Below are 18,132 nucleotides of genomic sequence, written 5' to 3' on the forward strand. Positions count from 1 at the left end.
CGACCAGGCGAGGGACGACGAGAGCGTGTACACCGACGCCAGCTCGTTTCGCGCCAGGCACGCCTACTCGGAGAGCAAGGCCAGCACCTCCTACGCCGGCTCGTCCTACTCTATCTATCCGGCGGACGCCGGGCTCGAGCACTATCCGCCGTTCAATAACAACGACCCAGGCAACCGCGCCGGCCACGCCAGCGAGCCCTCCGTCGACTCGTACATCGACATGAACTCGCCCGTGGACGACGACCAGCCGCTGGCGGACGCCCAGGAGGCCGTCCTCGCCGGCCTCACCGACACCTACCGCGACGACCGGCCAGGCTCGCACCAGAACTACGACTCTGCCCTCCGCGACTCGTGGCCGGATGCGAAGCGCGCGAGTGAGGGTGCGCAGAGGGCTGCCAGTGGGCGTGGACGTGGTCCGCCGTCTTATGCTCACGACACCGTCCGCGCCGACGCCAAGCGCCCCACCCCCGGCCGCCAAGACAACCCGCACGCGAGCAACGCGTTCAAGAGCGTCTACTCCAACGTCGATAGTGTCTATTCGCAGGATGATGATCGCAACTCCTATGGGGGTCCCGGGTACCCCGCCTCTGGACGCTACACCCGCAACCTCGACAGCATCTACTCCCAGGACGACGACGATCAGGCGTATTATGCCGATGCGTCTGGTGCGGCGTACGCGGATACGTCTGGTGCGGCGTACGCGGACGCATCTGGCGCTGCGTACACTGCCAACGAGGACGTACCGACCGTCGTCGTCTCCTCTCCGATCACAGCTTCCTCTTCGCGGCAGGCCAGTCGCCAGCCGATCCAGCAGCACATCCGCAACTTCAGCCGCCCGATGCCGCAGTCGGACGCACCCCCGCCTGGGTCCTCTGCCTCTCACCCACAGAGGGCACCCTCTCACTCGCTCACCTCACCCTCCAACGCCTTCGACCGCCCCGAATCCTCGTACACTGCCTACTCGCAAGACGTGTCGTACAATCAGGATGATTCGTTCGCGCACGACCCGCACTCGTTCGCGCACGACCCCTCCTCCTTCTCCCATGGCACAACGTTCGCCCATGATCCAGCTTCCAGTCGTCTTGCTGTCGACGGCGCGCCAAACATCCAGACCTCCCCCTCCCCCCGCCCGACCCTCACCACCACGGCCTCCTCTCGCGCGGTCGTCGTCACCGAGTCTGCCACCCTTCCACCCGGCGCCGCGAAGCCTGTTCGACCGTATATCTCGACCGAGCATCTGGAGGAGCAGAAGCGCGCTGTCATCGAAAGAAACAGAGCGAGAGGACTAAGTGGTGGGAGCCCCAGCACACCCAGTATGCGGGGGTCGCCGTCGATGAGCTCCCTGCGCGGTGGATCACCGTCGATGAGCTCCCTGCGCGGTGGATCACCGTCGATGAGCTCGTTGGGAGGTGGGAGGGGTAGTCCGAGTGTGGCGAGTTTGGGGAGGGGTGCGCCGCCGTCAACGTATGGTGGTGGGGGAGGCTCGATGCGCAACGTCAGTGGGGGTTCGGGATATGGGTCGCCGGCTTCGTTGCATCCTTCCCAGTATGCTTCACCGTCGCAAAGTTTTGGCTACGGACAACCGCCGCCCTCTGGCTACGGACAGCCGTCGCCCTCTGGCTACGGCCCTTCTTCGCCCTCTGGCTACGGACAGCCGCCGCCCTCGCCGAAGCCGAACCCGTACATGACGCACTCGCCGTCGCCGAGCGGGGATCTGCTGGGGATGGGAGGAGGTGAGTTTGCGTACTCTTGAACGTCTTTATTCCATTCCAGTCCACGTACAATCGCCACGCTACGCAGGAGATCGCACAATCGCCACGCTCTGAGGAGATCGCACAATCTCCACGCTACGCAGGAGATCTGACGATCGCCACGCTGCACACGAGACCCCCTTTTGCCCTACTCCATCCACCACCGCTTCCTCCAATCCTCCTTCATCCCGCCTCACCCCTCCTCCACCCTCACTCTCGCTTCGCCCTCACCCCTCCTCCACCCTCACCCTCGCTTCGCCCTCACTCTCGCTTCGCCCCCGCCCTCGCTTCGCCCCCACCTTTCCTTCGCCCTCCCTGTGCGGGAGAGCCTCCGCTTTCTCGCTTCGCCGCCGTTTCACGTTGCTATGGTGTGGTGCCAGCCTGCGTTAGGCGCTTTACCGTGCTGCGTTAGGCGCTTTACTGTGCTGCGTTAGGCGCTGTCTGTGCTGCGTTAGGCACTTTACTGTGCTGCGTTAGGCGCTGTCTGTGCTGCATTAGGCACTTTACTGTGCTGCGTTAGGCACTTTACTGTGCTGCACCGGATTGCGGTGGTTGCTGTGTCGCGCTGCTGCGGACCTGTGCTATATCTTGCTTGGCGCCTTCTCCCTCTCATCTTTCCTTCTCCTCATTTTATTTTCTGGACTCCTCATTTTACTTTCTGGACTCCCCATTTTACTTTCTCGACTCCTCATTCCACTTTCTCGACTCCAACCACAATACTCTTTGTCAACATGCTAACCTACCCCGCAGCCTCTTCCCACCGCGCCCCCTCGCCGTACGGGAACCAACTTTCGGATAGGGCACCTTCGCCGTATGCGGCGCAGGGGAATCGCGCGCCGTCACCGTACTCGCAGAGGGCGCCGTCGCCCTACTCTCAACGCGCTCCCTCACCTTACTCGCAAAGGGCGTCCTCCCCTTATGATATGCCGCCTCCCTCCAGTACGTCTACTCCTTTGCCCCCCGCAACTGCGACTGAACAACGACATAGACGCGCCGGACTATCCGCCCCCCGCGCCGCCGTCGAATGCGCCTGGTATGCTCCTCCCTTCTCCCCTTCCCTTGTTTCCCCCTCCATTCTCCCTTTTTCCCAGATTTCCCCCTCGACTGGACTCGAACTCACGACATCCCGCAGACTACCCGCCCTCTGACCCCTCCATGCCAGGCGCGCCGGGGTATGATCCTACGACTAGACAGCCAAAGACGAGGAAGGTGCCGCTGGGTGTGCAAGCTACGACCGCGGGGCAGGCGGGGCGGGGCGCGTACGGGCGGTCGCCGTCGTTGCGTGGGGGGAGTCCGTCGATGAGGGCGGCGTCACCTGGTGAGCGACACGCACTAGGCAAAGGTAGAAAGTTGGCTGAATGGACGGTCTTGTAGGTAGCACGCATGCGAGGTCGCAGAGCCGCTCACCCCAGCCGGGGCAGGTGGCGCGCGGGTTGTCGCCGGATGCGCGGGGGTCGTCGCCCGAGGCGTATTCGCCTGATGCGCAGTACGCTTCGTATGGAGCGAACAGGTCGCCCCAGGAGGAAGCATACGACGCGGACTCGTTGCCGTCGCCGTATGACGGTCCGAATTTTTCGCCGGCCTCTCAACAGTTCAGCGACCAAGGCAGCCCGGCCTCGGCCACGTTCAGTGATGGTGGCGGGCAGTACGCGATGTATAAGGATGCGGGGCATGCGCGTGCGCCGTCGTCTGGCTCGCCAAGAGAAGGACACCACCAAGGCGCATCGGGAGGTCACCAGCGAGGGGCGTCCGGCAGTCCCAAGGAAGCGCACCACAGAGGCGCCTCATCCTCCAAACTCTCGCCCGAGTCCGCCGCGTTCATGAACCCGCCCGCGGTGAACCGGGGCCATGTGCCGCCGTCGTTGACCACGTCGCGCTCGGCGACGAATCTGTCGGCGACGTCTGCCGGTAAGTCGTCTGCTATTCTTTTTTCTCAGGCCCTCCGGTCCATTGCTTCTTCACCTATTCCTTACCCTTACCCAACCCTTACACTTCACCCAACCCATACCCCTCACCCATCCCATACCTCTCACCCATCCCATACCTCTCACTCATCCCATACCTCTCACCCGTCCCTTACCTCTCACCCATCCCTTACCCTCACCCGTCCCTTACTCTCACCCACTCCTTACCCCTACTCCGCCAACACCAACCTCCCGCTTCCCACATCACCGCCCCTCCTATTCCCACTCCACGACGCACAGCTAACTGACCGCCACGCACAACTAACTGACCGCTCCCCACAACACGCAACTAACACCTCCACAGCCACAACCCGCAACCCCTCCACCATTCACCTGCCCTCGGGCCCGCCGTCGCGGCCGCTGACGCCCGCGTCGAGCGTGTACAGTGATTATTCGTATTACCCGTATGATGGAAGGGCGAGCGAGCCGGGGACGCCGGGGTGGGGTGGGATGGGTGGGGGGCAGGGGGAGGTGAGTTCGATCATTTATTTGGCAGAGAGAGAGGACATAACTTCACCCTCATTCTTCCTCACCCGTCGTTTATCCTCGTACCGTCGCTTATCTTCATAGCCCCCACCCTCCATCCCCCTCTCTCATCTCCTCCCCTTCCCTCCCCTCGTTCTCCTTCCCTCCTCGTTCATATGTTTCTCCCTTGTTTATACGTTTCCCCCTTCCTCAAGCTGACCACCCTCGTCCATTCAGCGCCAACCAGGCAGCGCAGGCCTACACAAGCCCTCTGAATCGCAAGCGACGCTCCGACAACATAAAGCGAGCGCGAGCCAGGCGACGGTGCGGAGTCAGGGGACGGTCAGGGGAGGTGGGTTGGGTTTCCATTCATGTTTGTTCATCCCGATATTGATCATTCTTCTCTCTCCATCGTGACCTCTTTTTCTTTTGCTCGACCACACCATTATCGCAACCACGGTCTCCACCATCACCCGAAACTGAACGCACTTCCTAATTGAACGCACCTCCTAATTGGATACACCTCCCAGGCCTCTCGCCCACCCCCTCCCCTGGCGGCCCGCCCAAGACGCCGCAGGACTTCCTCGCGGCCGGCATTGCGGCGCACGAGGCGAACAAGCTGCAGGAGAGCGCGCGGTTGTTCGAGACGAGTGCGGTAAGTTACCGTCCTCGCTTTTTTTCATCTTTCCTCTTTCCTTGCCACCCCCTATCCTCGCCATCCACTACCCTCGCCATCCATAGCCATTCCCCACCCATCACCCCTCCTTCGCCTTTCTGTCATGTCCAGCTTTTCTTCCCTCCCACTCTCTATCCCCCCTCTTCTCGTTCTCCTTCCCTTGCGCCCCTCCACCCAACTTCCTGCATACCCGTCTATATTCTCGTCACTCGCACTACAACTTAACCCTACCGACCCATACTAACCCCCATCGCAATCCGTACTGACCCCACCTCCCCCCAGACCCTCCAAGGCGGCTGTGGCGTTGGCATGCTCATGTGGGGGCTTGCCTTGCGTCATGGGTGGGGCGTGCCGAGGGATGAGAAGGGCGGGTTTCGGTGAGTTTCGTTTAGGCATCAGATTGGAGGGGAATGTTTTGGTGGGGAGGGAGGAAGAGAGGGGCACAACGCGGGAGGGAGAGTAGAGGGAGCAGGGGATGAATAGCGCGGAATGGAGCGTAGAGGAACGAGGAAGCAAAGGGGTGAGGGATGGTATGGAAAGCTGATATGTCGCTCAGATGGCTTCGGAAAGCAGCTGAGATGGCGGTGCGCGATTTGGAGGGTGAATTGGGTGGCGAGGCGGGTGAGTGGTGTTTCCTTTTTTGTGTTTTTCAGGTCGTCGCCTGTCATCATCCTTTTCTGCTTTCACCTCCGCTATCTATCTCTTATCTTTCGTACGCCTTCGCCACCTCGAAGCATACCCTACCCATCACATACTTCGTATTCTACTTCAGTGCCCTACTTAGCCTCGCCACCGTACCCCCACCCCGTACGACTGATACCGCCCAGCCGCGATCGTCCGCGAGGTCCCCCTCTCTTCCAACGCGCACGTATCCCCGGAGAAGTCGCATACCCGTAGCACAACCCCTACCGAACACTCCCGACATTCCCTCTTCAAGCGCCCCAAATCCCCCTTCTCCCCCTCAAACGAGAAGCACTCGCAGGAGAAATCCCCGTTCGACGCCAAAGACAAATCCCCCTCCAATCCCAAAGACAAATCCCCCACGACCTCCCCCTCCAAGAAGCGCGGCCTCTTCCGCTCGCGCAGCCGCGGTGCGTGCTCGCGTCCTGTGCCCTCTCGGTTCAGACTGCGGGTGTCTGGGTGCGAGGCTGGATGTGCATCTCCTACGATTTGACTGTGCATCTCCTACGATCTGACTATGTACACGGACCTGCCGTCGGCTTACTTATACCTCCCATTGCTGATACTTTGTGCTACGCATGCTTGTTTATCTTACTCGCTCAGTTGTTTCGCTGACGCCCCCCCTTCCTTGCTCTCCTTCCATTTTTCGCCCTCTTCCTGCCCCTCTTCCCTCACTCCGCCTCCCCATCCCTCCTCACCTCATTGCTAACACCACTCTCCCTCAGGCCCACGTCCAGGATCTCCCGCTTCCGCGCAGGGCAACGGCGCGACGATCGCCGCCGCAGAAAAAGCGTCTGCGCACGCAGCGCGCGCGAGCGTGGGCATGGACCGCATCGCGAGCGGCGTGCAGGCGGAGTTGGTGCTGGCGATCTATGAGGTGAGTGGAGCGCAAATAGGATAGGGGATCCGCGAGACGTGCTTCCGATGGACGGCAGCTCGCCGACGCCTCGCTCGAAAGACGCGGATGCCTCGCTCGAACGAAGGGGAAAGCCTGAACGCTGACCCCTCGCCCCAGGTCGGCCAGTCCTTCTTCCACGGCTGGGGTGTGCCCAAGGATATGAAGATGGGCGTCCAGTACTACACTGTTGCGGCGCGCCTTGGCGACGCGGATGCGCAGGCGGATCTGGGATTCTGCCTGGCAGAGGGGAAGGGGTGTAAGAAGGATCGGCGGGCGGCAGCGAGGTGGTACCGGGCGGCGGTGAGTGTCTGGTGTGCTTTTGTGTGAGGGTGTGGGGGGAAAGGGGCAAGGGGGGAGGAGGGAAGGTCAGAGTGCAGAGGAGCGAAGGGGGAAGGGGAAATGGAAGTATAGCATGCTAACGAGACACCTTCAGGTCGCGCAGGGCGCGAGCGATATTGGACTCGCGTGGATCTACAAGGACAAGTATCAATGAGAGCGGCTAGAAAAGAGGAGAAGAAGGACCGCTGCCGCATCCAAAGACCTTGCCTAACGCAAGGCAACAATCGCCCAAGCCCGACGCCACGTAGGAAGACTGCATCATCCGAAGCAAGTCGCCCTTGTGCTATCTCGTGCACGGTACGCCCGGCTGCGCGACTCCAGCGCGCGTCCATCGCGGGAGGGCGCGTCGCAACTTACATGTATATTCTGTGTCGTTCGCTGACTTACTTATCTTATATCGCTCGCTCTGTTGGGCTTGTGAACACTGTCTTCAGTTCGGTTTTGGCTCTTTCTCTATCACTCCGCCGTTCCTCGTTCGGGCATCTCGGTTTCTCATCCCATTTGGTTTGAATTCACCTTTGCATCGTTCTTCGGCATTTTTCCATTTTTCGTCTCTTCCTCGATGTCCCAAACACGTGCCGCTCCTTCGTCTGTCGTATTTCTCGCCTCTTCCTCGTCTCGTTTTTGACTCCCTCGGATCGGGCATCGAGCTCGCTATCCACCTTGCAAAAGTACTCGACCTTCCCATACTCACTCGCATACCATTCCTCATCTCTTGCCATCTCACGTCTCATATCATACGCTTGTAGATAAGTGGCTTGGAACTTCTGACCTGCATGCTATGCAGATGCGCCCCATGTTCGTCCGATAGCCGGAAGAGTACTATCGTCCCGTCCGATTGAGAGGTATTGGAGGTAGCTGGATGCGCCAGGGGGGTGAGCACGCCGAATGGTTCAAGTACCAAGTCACTTGAGCCTGAAGCTTGAAGGTGAGCGTGTGGCGCCGAGATTTCCTATGATCATCTTGCGCATGCTCACTTTCCACAGCTTTTTTGGTGCATTATTTCTGAATTCGTTAAGACGGCTCAGATGCTTTTGCCTTCTGATGCTGCACACGACTGACAGATCAATGATGCAGAATGCGCGCGCACGCCTGTACAACTATCGAATTCATATACAGTGCTAACTTACACCTCAGATCCAATTAACACCTACAAAGCCAGCGCGCATCCTCAAATTGAACGCTCGCAGACTAGCGACGTAGCTCCACATAGTTCTGACGAGAACCCCACATCCGCACATGCCCCTCCGGCCACTCTACCGTCACCTCCCCGCGCGGGACACCGCTCCCTTCTAGCAGCGTCAAGATCTCCTCGCTCGCCGTGTGCGCCTGCGCCGCCGTCGCGCCCCCCGGCCGAACGTGTATCTCGATGACCGGCCTCGAGGTAACACCATCCTCCCCTTGTTCCTTCGACTCCCCCTCGCCCTCATTATAAAAGTACAGATTGATCGTCTCCCACCGGATCCCCCGCTCCCCTACCTTATCCCACATGGCGCGGAGATCCTTGTTGCCGTTCCACAGCGCGTGCATCGCCGTGCGCCGCTTGGCGAACGGGCTCGGGCGGCGGGGAGGGGGCGGCGACGGGGGCAGCGGGTACGGCCTCTCGAGCAGGTCGGAGCGGTAGAGGAGCGCGGGGGCCGTGGCGCCTTGAGCGTGGTAGTACATGATGCGCTCGTACTCGGAGACCGCGTAGGGCGCGCCATCGGTGGTCGTCGACAACTTCTCGGGGTAGGTGCGCGCGGCGGCGAGAGCCTCGTAGGAGAGCGCTTGCTCGTTGGTGGATCGGAGGAGGGGGAGGATGGCGGTCCCTGGAAGGGGTGCGTGAGTTCGGGACGTATTGTGTGAGCGCTCGGCGTGGTGCGATGGATACTGGGGACGAGCAAGGGGGAGGGGACTCACCATACCGTTCCGGGCGCTCTCGCATGTGCGCGATGATCTCCTGGACCTCGGCGGAGACGCCTGGGAGGTGTGACGATGCGCGCAGCGGGTACGGCGATGCGTCCGAAGAGTGCACGGAAAGAAGGCACGCCAATTATTATAGATGTTATGAGGGATGGTAAAGGGGCACGAGATATAATATTTATTTAGTATAAGCTGGACGAAAGAGTGGCAGGGTACTACTTGCCTTCGCCCAGGAGGCCAGCTTCCTCCAACTGCGCGTCGGTGTACGGAAACTCGACTGGCGGGATGGGTGTTAGCAGGAAGCCGCATGTGAGGTGTCGCAAACGCCTGCAGAGTGCGGGCGCTGATAATTGCGAGAGCATTGCTGGCACTTACCCTTTTTCTCTGTGGATGTCATCGCTGAGTGATTGGTTGTTTCTGCTGCTGGGGTAACTCCTTTCACTGTTCACAGATGAGCGCTTCGGACGAGGACTCTCGCTAGAGCTCACCATTCGAGACAGTTCAATAGGGGCGCGCATGACTCAATGTGAGAGGTCTTGGTTCGCATTGACTTTCCAGTGGACCGTTTTGGCAACTGAACATAAACTTCCGCATGCGGAAAGCAAATGGCAATTGCGATGCGCGACTTCAAACGACAACGGTCGATCGATGTATAGAATCCCCCCGCCCATTCCGCCTTGCGTTGACCACTTCTCAGTCCCGAATATCTATATAGTTCGTACGAGAGCCCCACATGCGCACATACTGCTCCCCCCACTCGACCGTCAGACGCCCGCGCGGGACGCCGTGCTTCTCAAACAGGTCTAGGATTTCCTCACTCGCTTCGTGCGCCGCCTGTGCGTCTGTCACGCCACCCGGATGGACGTGCACCATGACAAAAGGCCGGGATTTCTTTACTGGGGACTCGCCGTCTGCTGCGCCTTCTCCCGCCTCACCTGCAGGTCCCTCCTCGTAGAACATGATGCTCGCGTTGAACGGCGTGATCCCCCAATTGTCCCTGATCCGGGTCAGCATCCCCAGATCACGCATCTCATTTTCCGCAGCGCGCATCGCGGGGCCGCGGGCGCCGGACCGGGAGGGGCGGCGGGGTGGGGGAGGCGCGGGCGGGAGGGGGTAGGGCCGCTCGCGCAGGTCGGAGCGGTAGAGGAGCACGGGGCCGTCGGTGGCGTGGTAGTACATGACGCGCTCGTACTCGGAGACCGCGTAGGGCGAGCCGTCGGTGGTGGTCGAGAGCGTTTCGGGGTGGGCGCGCGCGGCGTCGAGAGCCTCGAAGGAGAGCGCTTGCTTGTTGGTGGATTGGAGGAGGGGGAGGGTGGCGTCGCCTGACATTTGAGTGGAGTGCGTGTGGGTAGTTGGAAGAGAGGAGATGGCGACTTACGATACCACTCTGGGCGCTTTCGCATGTGCGCGATGAGTTTGCGGACTTCGTCGGAGAGGCCTGTGAATTGAGGCGACGGTGTTTGAGCATGCGATTTGGATGGTCTAGTGGGAAGACACGAAACAGAAACTCGCCTTCTCCTGTAAGCCCGGCTTCAGCCAGTTGCTCGTCGGTGAATGGAAATTCTACTGCAGGATTTCACGTCAGAACTAGACTGTTGAAAATATGGCCATATGCATGACTGCCACATGCAGAGCCCATGTGCTAGACACGAGGAAGGATTTGGTACTCGATACGTACTCTTCTTTTCCGTTGCCGACATTCTGATGAGGTCGTGCTTTGTTCGTGTGTGAAGGTTCGAACCAAGAAGTCTCGCTCTCCTTCATTCTCTCGATTAGGGGCATGGGAGATTAAGGGCTGAATTGGATATTCCGCGGCAGACCCCATCGGGCAAGGCTCACAATGCACGTGGGTCAGTACCGAAAGTATTGTCTGTTCATCCCAAGAGACAGGTGTGCTCCCGGATACCATAATCCGCTCCCTACTTCTTTTCCAACGACACGTAGTTCGTATACGCGCCCCACATCCGCATATGCCCTTCCGCCCACTCGACCTCCAGATCACCCCGCGCAATCCCTTGCTTCTCCAGGAGCGCGAAGATCTCCTCGCTCACCTCGTGCGCCACCTCCGCCGTAACAGCCCCCGGGGGCATGAGGACCCAGACGATTGGCCGGCCCTGAGGCGCTGGCCACACGTCCTCGTCCTCGTCGCCCTCGCGAACGCGATAGAGGCACGCGTCGTAAAACGTGATGCCTCGGGCTTTGAGCGCTTCGCTGACCTGATGGTGCACTCGCGCCGGGGCATTCCACGCATCGTGCAACGCCGGATGCATGTGCCAGCTGAAGTGGTCGAAGCGTCTCTGGGGGGGCCGCGCACCGGGCGAAGGGTCGGGGAAGGGATTGGTGTGTAGGTCGGAGCGGTAGACGAGCGTGTTGCTGTTTCCGTGATAGTAGAACCATTTCTCGTATTCTGAGACGGCGTAGGGCGAGCCGTCGGTGGTGGTTGACAGTGTCTCTGGATGCGTGCGTACGGCGGCGATCTTTTCCCAAAAGAGGGCGTGCTCGTTGGTAGACTTGAGCTGGTCCAAGGTCGCGCCCACTAGAGAGGCTGTTAGTATAACATACTGGACGTGTTTACCGAGGCGAACCAGAAAGGCTTTATGGATATGTCGAGGTTATTTGTGGCAGGGTATAGGTGAAGGAAAAAGGGGCGGAAACAAACAAAAGAGACTGAATACGAAGGAGGCCCAGAACTCACAGTACATGATTGGGCGCTCTCTCATGTCCTCTATAATTTCTCGGACCTCTTCGGATAGGCCTACAGAGTGGGAAAGTGGTCAGGACACAGCGGTCAGGCCAGGGTTTGCTGAAGGTCGGCGAAGGGAGCGTGGCGCGAGCAAGGGAATGCGAGAAGAGAAGGAGCTCGCCTTCGCCCACAAGCCCCGCCTCCTCCAACTGCTTCTGCTTGTATGGAAACTTGTCTACCGTAGATCTGGTCAACCGAATGCTCGAACGCACAGGGAACACATACGTACGCTGTTTGTCCTTTTTCTTAGGGGCCATCTCGGGCGGCTTGCTGTGCTTGCTAGGATGGACACTTTCCGTGCTAAGGGGTAATGAGCGTTGTAAGCAGGCGACGTACTTTGCTTCCGTTTAGGGGCGTGAGTCGAGATGAGTGGAGATTGCAACTCTGAATCAAATACCTCTTTATGGCCGCGCCTCGTCATCTTACGCATTGGGAAGGTGAGCAGCCCAAATAAAGGCCGTTTAGCAGTACATGACGCATTTGGCCTGGCTAGGGATATCGTCCTTCTATAATGCCATCCTCAGGACAAACGACATCGTATCCAAAACCTCTACAGGCCAAGTTTCCTCCTCGGCGTCGCCGTCACGCGCGCACCAGCACCAATGCCCGTGTGCCTCGGTGTCCCAGGGACTATGATCTTGGTAGCACTCTTGCTAGTCTGCGCGACGATCGCTTCCTCCTGCTGTTGCTTGGCCGTCCTGAGTGCATTGTTAGCGTCTCTGCCAAGGGCATTGTATCGGTATGAACACTCACTCTTCCCTTTGCCTCGCCATCTCCGTCTCGAGCTCTGCGCGACGGGAGAACTCGCGGTCCGCCATGCGCCGATTGCCGCGCTCGTCGAAGTTCTTCTCCTTGACGGAGTAGAAGACGGAACCAAGCTCAGCTGTGCAAAGGTGGCGTCAACCATAGATCACAATCGGTGAAAAGAGTCGTCGTACCCAGCCAGTACGGGTCGATGGCGGTAACCTGCGTCATGTACTCTTTGGACGTCAAAATGAGCTCGTGATAAACGACGTAGGATGGCGTGTCTGAAGGGGATGTTCAGCTTCAGGTCATAGAACGTGCATAATTTGCGTACATCCAAGCCCATACAAGGCGCTTGTTGGGTGCAGATGTGTTGGCAAGCCCGTTCGTATGTTCACGAACTCGCCGATACCCTTGACGCGGGCAGCTTGGTGGAAGTATCCCGCGGTAATGGCTTTCCTGACGACGTCGAAGTCCGTTCCGGCCGAGATGACGGCCATCTTCTGGAACTTCATGATGTCCTCCAACTGGACGCGGACCTCACGAGCCTTACGCAGAAGCTTGGGATGCAGGAAATGACGCATCGCCCACTCGTCGCGGAATCTGGAAATCTATGAGCACAAAGTTCGATACGCACTGAACACCACGTACGCATGACTCTTCCACTGGTTGAACACGTTCAACAGCGTCAAGTGATCGCTCTCCGGCACGTTGAACTTCTCCCTCGCCGCATCCGCCTCCTCCATCCGCTCCTTTGGACGGTAGAACACACTCGGCACGGATAGCATCGACACGATAGTCAACATTTCCGCCGAGCACTTGTACTCGACCGACGCGATGAGCATCTTCGCCATCGAAGGCTCCATCGGGAACTCGCTCATCTTCCGGCCGACGGGCGTCAGGTCACCGACGTTGTCAAGTGCGCCAAGCACCCAGAGCTGGTACATCGAGTTCAGGATGTTGGCCTGTGGCGGCGGGTCCATGAAATCAAACTCAAGCAAGTTCTTGACACCAAGAGACTTGAGCAATAAGACAGTATTGGCGAGGTTGGTGCGCTGAATCTCGGGGATAGTGCTCTCGAAGAGCTCGTTACGATAGGCAGTCTCCGTATAAAGACGATAGCAGAAACTATGAACGGCGTTAGCGTACGAAGGAGGTCGATCCAAGCACCTCCACATACCCGCTGCCTGTACGGCCAGCACGACCCGTCCGCTGGTTCGCGTTCGCTTGACTGATCGGCGTGATCTGCAGCGCGTCCATGCCGACTTTCGGGTTGTATACCTTCAACTTGCAGTACCCGGCGTCCACAACGTACAAGATACCGTCCACCGTCAACGACGTCTCCGCAATATTGGTCGCCACGATGACCTTCCGTCGGCCGTCCGCCGTCGGTTGGAAGATCTTTGCTTGCAGGTCGGCGGGCATCTGGGAGTAGATAGGGAGGACGGCAAGGGCGGGAGGCTCATTGAGCTGCTCGAGACGTTCATTGACCACCTGACAGGTGACTTCGATGTCCTCCTGGCCGGTCATGAAGACAAGGATGTCGCCAGGCGGGAGGGAAAGGTGGATCTGGAGAATTTGCTTGACGGCGGAGTCGACGTAATCCTCGCAGGGAACCTTAGAGTGGAAGGTCTCAACAGGGAAGGTTCGTCCAGGAATGGTGAAGGTAGGTGCGTTGCCGTAAAAGCTGGAGAACTGTGCAGCATGTCAGCGGGATTGCGACCGGATGGAAGGATTGACGAACCTTCTCGGCGTTCATGGTAGCAGAGGTGACGATGAGTTTGAGGTCCCTTCGCCTGGTGAGGACTGCATGATGCGTCAACGAAAGTACGAAATGTTAGCTGTAGCGACATACCTTTCCGCAAGAGACCCATCAAGACGTCGGTACTCAACGAGCGCTCGTGTGCCTCGTCGAGGATGATGACGCTGTACCGATCGAGATCGCCTTCATTGAGAGACTCGCGCAGCAAGACACCATCGGTCATGTCTAGACCAGCACATCAGCCAAGATCGTTCGCGCATAGAGCGGGGCACGTACACTTGATCTTCGTCTCTGCACTAGTGCAATCCTCGAATCGAATGGCATAGCCGACAGTAGAGCCAAGTTTGCACTGAAAGAGATGAGTAAGCGCATCGCAGGTACCAGGGAATTTGAGCGCACCTCCATCTCCTCGCTGACACGCTTGGCTACTGACATGGCAGCGACACGCCTCGGCTGCGTACACCCGATGAGGCCGAACTCACAGTACCCATCCTCGTACAGGAACTGTGCAAGCTGCGTCGTCTTTCCCGATCCGGTCTCGCCAATGACCACGACCACCTGATTCTCGCGCAGCGTCATCATCAGGTCGTCGCGACATGCGAACGCAGGCAGATACTCGCGCTGCTCCTTCAACGTGCGCGTGCGAGCAAACGTACTCTGCCCGGCCGTCTGCTGCATATGCGCCGCGAACTTGGAGTCGCCCTTGTAATCCTCCTTCTCGCCATTCGCCTTTGCCTCCTTCTCCCGGCGCTCGTCTTCGGCTGTGGAAAGAAGACGGAAAGAAAGAAGACTGGCGTGAATGTCCACCATTATAGCAAGAGAGTGAAGAGACACAACGTACCTATAGCCTCCGCCTCCTCGTCCTTCACGCCCATGATGTTGCCGAGCGCGGTACCACCCAGAGCAGCGAGCTTCGCAGCGGCCTTCGCACGTTCAGCCTGCTCGCGCTTCTCCTTCACGAGTGCGCTGCCCTTCTTGGAGAAGACGGCCATGTCGCTAGTGGGGTCGCGGATGGGGTTGATGGGATCGAGTTGCTTTGTGTATACGGTGCGCCCGTCCAGGAATGGTGGCTTGAGGTCGTGGACCATGACGTGCACGGTAGACTCGGACTCGTCTTCGAAGTCGAGGTCGATGGTACGCCGGGTGGCGACGCCGGAAGTGAGCATGCGGTTGGCTTCCCATAGGTCGTTGTCAGCGTTGTATTGGGCTTGGCGGGCGGAGATCTTTTTTCTGCAGGATCTCGTCAGCGGGAGGGAGGCGAGGTAAGTCGATACAGATACATACCGAAGCCTTCGTAGCAATTTCAGCCTGCTTCAACACTGCCAAGTCCTCGTACTGCGCTAGCGGATTGTGCTCCTCATCGCCCGCAATACCCTCCTCCACCCCCGTATACCAGTCCCGATCGAGTCGAACCTGCTCCTCCTCCCACTCACGCACGTCGATGCCCGGCACATTCCCGTCGTCTGAGCCGTCATCGTCGTCCACGCCTCCGCGGTTGGCTCGTGGCGTGGGAGCGTCCCACTTCCGGTTCCGCGCGCCGCCCCATCCCTGCCCGTCTCGAGAGTCGCGCCCGCCGCGGGGCGTCTCGTCCCAATTGGACTGCCGCACACTGGGTGCGTCGCGTCGTGGAGTGGCGTCCCAGCTGCGAGAGTCGCCGCGACGGTCGCGGCTATAGCCATTGTCACGCTCACGGTCGCGGTCATAGTCGCGGTCGCGGTCGTAGTCCCGATCTCGTCCACGACGATCGCCATACCCTCTGTCGCGGTTCGAGCGGCGCTGGAAGTCGCCGAGGCCGCGGGGCTCATCCACTCGGCGCTCGTTTGCAGCCTTGATACCCTCTGGGATGGACATTTTAGCAAAAGATGAATGTCTGAGTAAGCATTTACGCACCGCGAGCGCGCTTGATTTTATGCTCTTCTAACCGCTTACGAGCGACTTCGTTCAGGCCACCGGGATGGGACGGTGTCTCTTCGCCACGCTGACGGATGTTGCCAGCGCGTGCGCCAGGGAGGGAGGGGACTAACCGAGTAATTGTTCAGTCGACGCAAGAATCTCAAAAGCTAGTGTCGCGCACCTTTGAATACGGAATCATCATCCAGCCGAGGTTTCTTCCTCTGACCTTCCTCTGCTGCAGCAGCAGCACGCTTCTCTTTTGCCAGACGATCGAGACCAAGGATGGAAGTTCGCGGCGTTGGTGGTTCCAAGGGCTTCGGGGGTGCACGAAATTGGTGCCGCTGAGCAAAGGGAACGGTCAGCGAAGAACATCAATGAGGGAACTGTAGACACACTGTGTCCTTCCTCTGTAGTCCCCCTGGGCGCATCGGCTCGGGTTGCAACACATCACTGTCATGGACTGTGATGCCTTCCATGGGTTGGGGAGCGACACCGGTTGCCTCTTGCTTCGCATGCGTCAAGATCTCAGAATGCAGCTCAGAAAGGTATGAGTCCTTCAGTTTGGCCAAGCCGAAGGTGCGCGCCGCTGCACATTCTCTTGTTAGCTAGTCGTACACAGGACCACGACTGTGTTCAAACGCACCCTTCATGAACCCCTCCGCATCGTGGCTTTTCGCGATCTCGGTGACGCGTTGAGCAAGGAGGTCATTGGGGGCAAGAGTGTTCAGCGCCTGAGAGAGCTTGATAGCGAGCTGGTGCGTGTACGGGGAGACCTCTTCCCCCGACATGGTGGTCAAAGGTGCGGCGTGCAAACGGCGTCGGCGCTCGGATGAGGGACCGGTACACGTGCGCCGCACATGGATGCCATCCGATCGGAAAGTTCAACTTGGTCGTGACTACCATGGGCAACGCAGCACTGGGAGGTATGCTCGACGATACACGTTTATTCGCAAGTTCTCTGTCGGCTTCAATGCATCCGTCGCTCGGGGTGGTATCCTGCCATCTGGAGTAAGGTACTTACGACTACGTAGCGAGTTCCACCATGACCTCAGAACCTCTTTTCTGCCCACAATTGCCGCTCGCCACTAAGGAAGATCCCACATAGATTCTCGACACCCCCAAATCAGGACCCTCGCGTCTCAGACGTCCAGCTGATAACATGAACACGCAGTACCGAACAGAGGTTTCTCAACAACGCTGCTCGTCGCCCACAGCGCCCACTGACGTTGAAGCTCCGCCGTGATGTAACTCCCCTCATTATCATCGTTCGAGTGGCTCGCCGGGACGTCAGCGCGCGCCGCCTGCCCCGGGATCTCCGCGTTTTGGAGTCCGCTTGTCTTCTCGCTGGAGCCTGCGCATGGAACGTCCAATGCGGAATCAGAACCGGCGCGGTGGGATGAGCGCCGCGCACCACGGCTAGCAGGACACGTTCTGTCTCGCAAGAACTCCATCACTCCCATCCCGCTCGATGAGATCCCTGGGCCCGCAGGCAGGTGGTGGGTGCATTTTGTGTGGCGAGTGGGTGGCGAACACCTCGTCAATGAGGGGACTTCGAATTCTGCTCAAATGCCCATTTTTGACGGAGGGTTCGGGATCTGGTGTGTCTGGATCTTGCTCTGAATCGAGATATCGGCGTCCATCTCGTCTACTGAGATCCCCACAGCTGACTGGTCGCACGACGGCCCGAGGCGGAAGACCGCGCGCACTGGCCAGAGGGACAGGGACTTTACGGCGCACGCAGGCGGGACGTCTTCATTGGCTGGTCGTGGGCGCGGTAGGTATTGGGCGGATCCGGAACAGTGATCCAGGTTATCTGTGGGCCAGGCGAAAGGCAAGGCAGTGGCATTGGGCGGAAAGGCCGGAGCAATAGCATCACCAGCGCGGACGCAGGCCATCCAGCACGGAACAAGTGAATTCAGTACGCATGTGGCCGTGTGCAAGTGCGGTCCCGTCGTGGGCGAGGATACCGTGAGCTGGTCGTTGCCGCGCTGGGCTGATGCTGACAGCGCGACGTATGCCAGCAACTCAAGCATGTGCTAGCAAGTACGGCAGGCTCTCCCACCCAGAGTCTGTTGTTTGTGGCTAGTGTATTGTACCCATTATATTCCCGCCCTCATCGGCGCGAGGCATTGGCCGACGTGCATTCAGGCCTCCGAGTCGGCAGCAGTCAAGGGTGGAGTCTGGGTCTACCAGTATGGCGTGTCGCGAGAGAAACACGGGCTGTGGTCTACGTATGGCCTGCCGCTGCGAGAGATAGCCGGCGCTCGTGCGCTGACCGCACGCCGCGAGAGGAAGCAGAGCGCAGCGTGTCAGG

General features: G+C 59.2%; 6 protein-coding genes across 6 annotated transcripts in view; 2 read left to right on the forward strand and 4 right to left on the reverse strand.

The window, feature by feature from the left end:
* The window catches only part of SCHCODRAFT_02673803 (uncharacterized protein), a gene marked incomplete at both ends in the record, with an annotated part of 8,045 nt that extends 3,590 nt beyond the window's left edge, over positions 1-4,455 (forward strand). The window contains 7 exons of the mRNA XM_050346688.1: positions 8-1,079; positions 1,112-1,409; positions 1,567-1,733; positions 2,502-2,694; positions 2,843-3,069; positions 3,126-3,428; positions 4,418-4,455. Coding sequence (XP_050197071.1) covers positions 8-1,079; positions 1,112-1,409; positions 1,567-1,733; positions 2,502-2,694; positions 2,843-3,069; positions 3,126-3,428; positions 4,418-4,455 — 2,298 coding nt within the window. The remainder of the gene's footprint in view (positions 1-7; positions 1,080-1,111; positions 1,410-1,566; positions 1,734-2,501; positions 2,695-2,842; positions 3,070-3,125; positions 3,429-4,417) is intronic.
* Positions 4,456-5,192: 737 nt separating this feature from the next.
* SCHCODRAFT_02645442 (uncharacterized protein) lies at positions 5,193-7,001 on the forward strand. Its single transcript, XM_050346439.1, has 6 exons — positions 5,193-5,233; positions 5,413-5,477; positions 5,684-5,947; positions 6,263-6,414; positions 6,553-6,735; positions 6,869-7,001. The coding sequence occupies exons 2-6, from the start codon at positions 5,435-5,437 to the stop codon at positions 6,926-6,928; spliced, it is 702 nt and encodes a 233-aa protein (XP_050197072.1). The 5' UTR covers positions 5,193-5,233; positions 5,413-5,434; the 3' UTR covers positions 6,929-7,001.
* Positions 7,002-7,965: 964 nt separating this feature from the next.
* On the reverse strand, positions 7,966-10,458 carry SCHCODRAFT_02673806 (uncharacterized protein; the record flags this gene model as incomplete). Its single annotated transcript, XM_003026600.2, has 5 exons — positions 7,966-8,582; positions 8,674-8,733; positions 9,399-9,998; positions 10,055-10,158; positions 10,355-10,458. 5 exons carry the CDS (start codon positions 10,456-10,458, stop codon positions 7,966-7,968), a joined length of 1,485 nt encoding a protein of 494 aa, XP_003026646.1.
* Positions 10,427-11,802, reverse strand: SCHCODRAFT_02645452 (uncharacterized protein). Its single transcript, XM_050346440.1, has 4 exons — positions 11,649-11,802; positions 11,541-11,594; positions 11,372-11,431; positions 10,427-11,212 (listed from the first exon to the last, which is right to left on the reverse strand). The coding sequence occupies exons 1-4, from the start codon at positions 11,674-11,676 to the stop codon at positions 10,596-10,598; spliced, it is 759 nt and encodes a 252-aa protein (XP_050197073.1). The 5' UTR covers positions 11,677-11,802; the 3' UTR covers positions 10,427-10,595.
* Positions 11,803-11,813: 11 nt separating this feature from the next.
* On the reverse strand, positions 11,814-14,268 carry SCHCODRAFT_01164244 (P-loop containing nucleoside triphosphate hydrolase protein). The gene is made up of 9 exons (XM_050341144.1): positions 14,202-14,268; positions 14,019-14,150; positions 13,908-13,969; positions 13,344-13,858; positions 12,815-13,291; positions 12,498-12,766; positions 12,358-12,447; positions 12,173-12,302; positions 11,814-12,117 (listed from the first exon to the last, which is right to left on the reverse strand). The coding sequence occupies exons 2-9, from the start codon at positions 14,146-14,148 to the stop codon at positions 11,970-11,972; spliced, it is 1,821 nt and encodes a 606-aa protein (XP_050197074.1). The 5' UTR covers positions 14,149-14,150; positions 14,202-14,268; the 3' UTR covers positions 11,814-11,969.
* On the reverse strand, positions 14,151-16,606 carry SCHCODRAFT_02520951 (uncharacterized protein; the record flags this gene model as incomplete). Its single annotated transcript, XM_050343466.1, has 7 exons — positions 14,151-14,686; positions 14,767-15,148; positions 15,210-15,763; positions 15,816-15,944; positions 16,000-16,159; positions 16,214-16,404; positions 16,462-16,606. 7 exons carry the CDS (start codon positions 16,604-16,606, stop codon positions 14,151-14,153), a joined length of 2,097 nt encoding a protein of 698 aa, XP_050197075.1.
* Between the last annotated feature and the right edge of the window lie 1,526 nt (positions 16,607-18,132).

Source organism: Schizophyllum commune, assembly GCF_000143185.2.
Source record: "Schizophyllum commune H4-8 unplaced genomic scaffold SCHCOscaffold_17, whole genome shotgun sequence".
NCBI classification, from domain to species: domain Eukaryota; kingdom Fungi; phylum Basidiomycota; class Agaricomycetes; order Agaricales; family Schizophyllaceae; genus Schizophyllum; species Schizophyllum commune.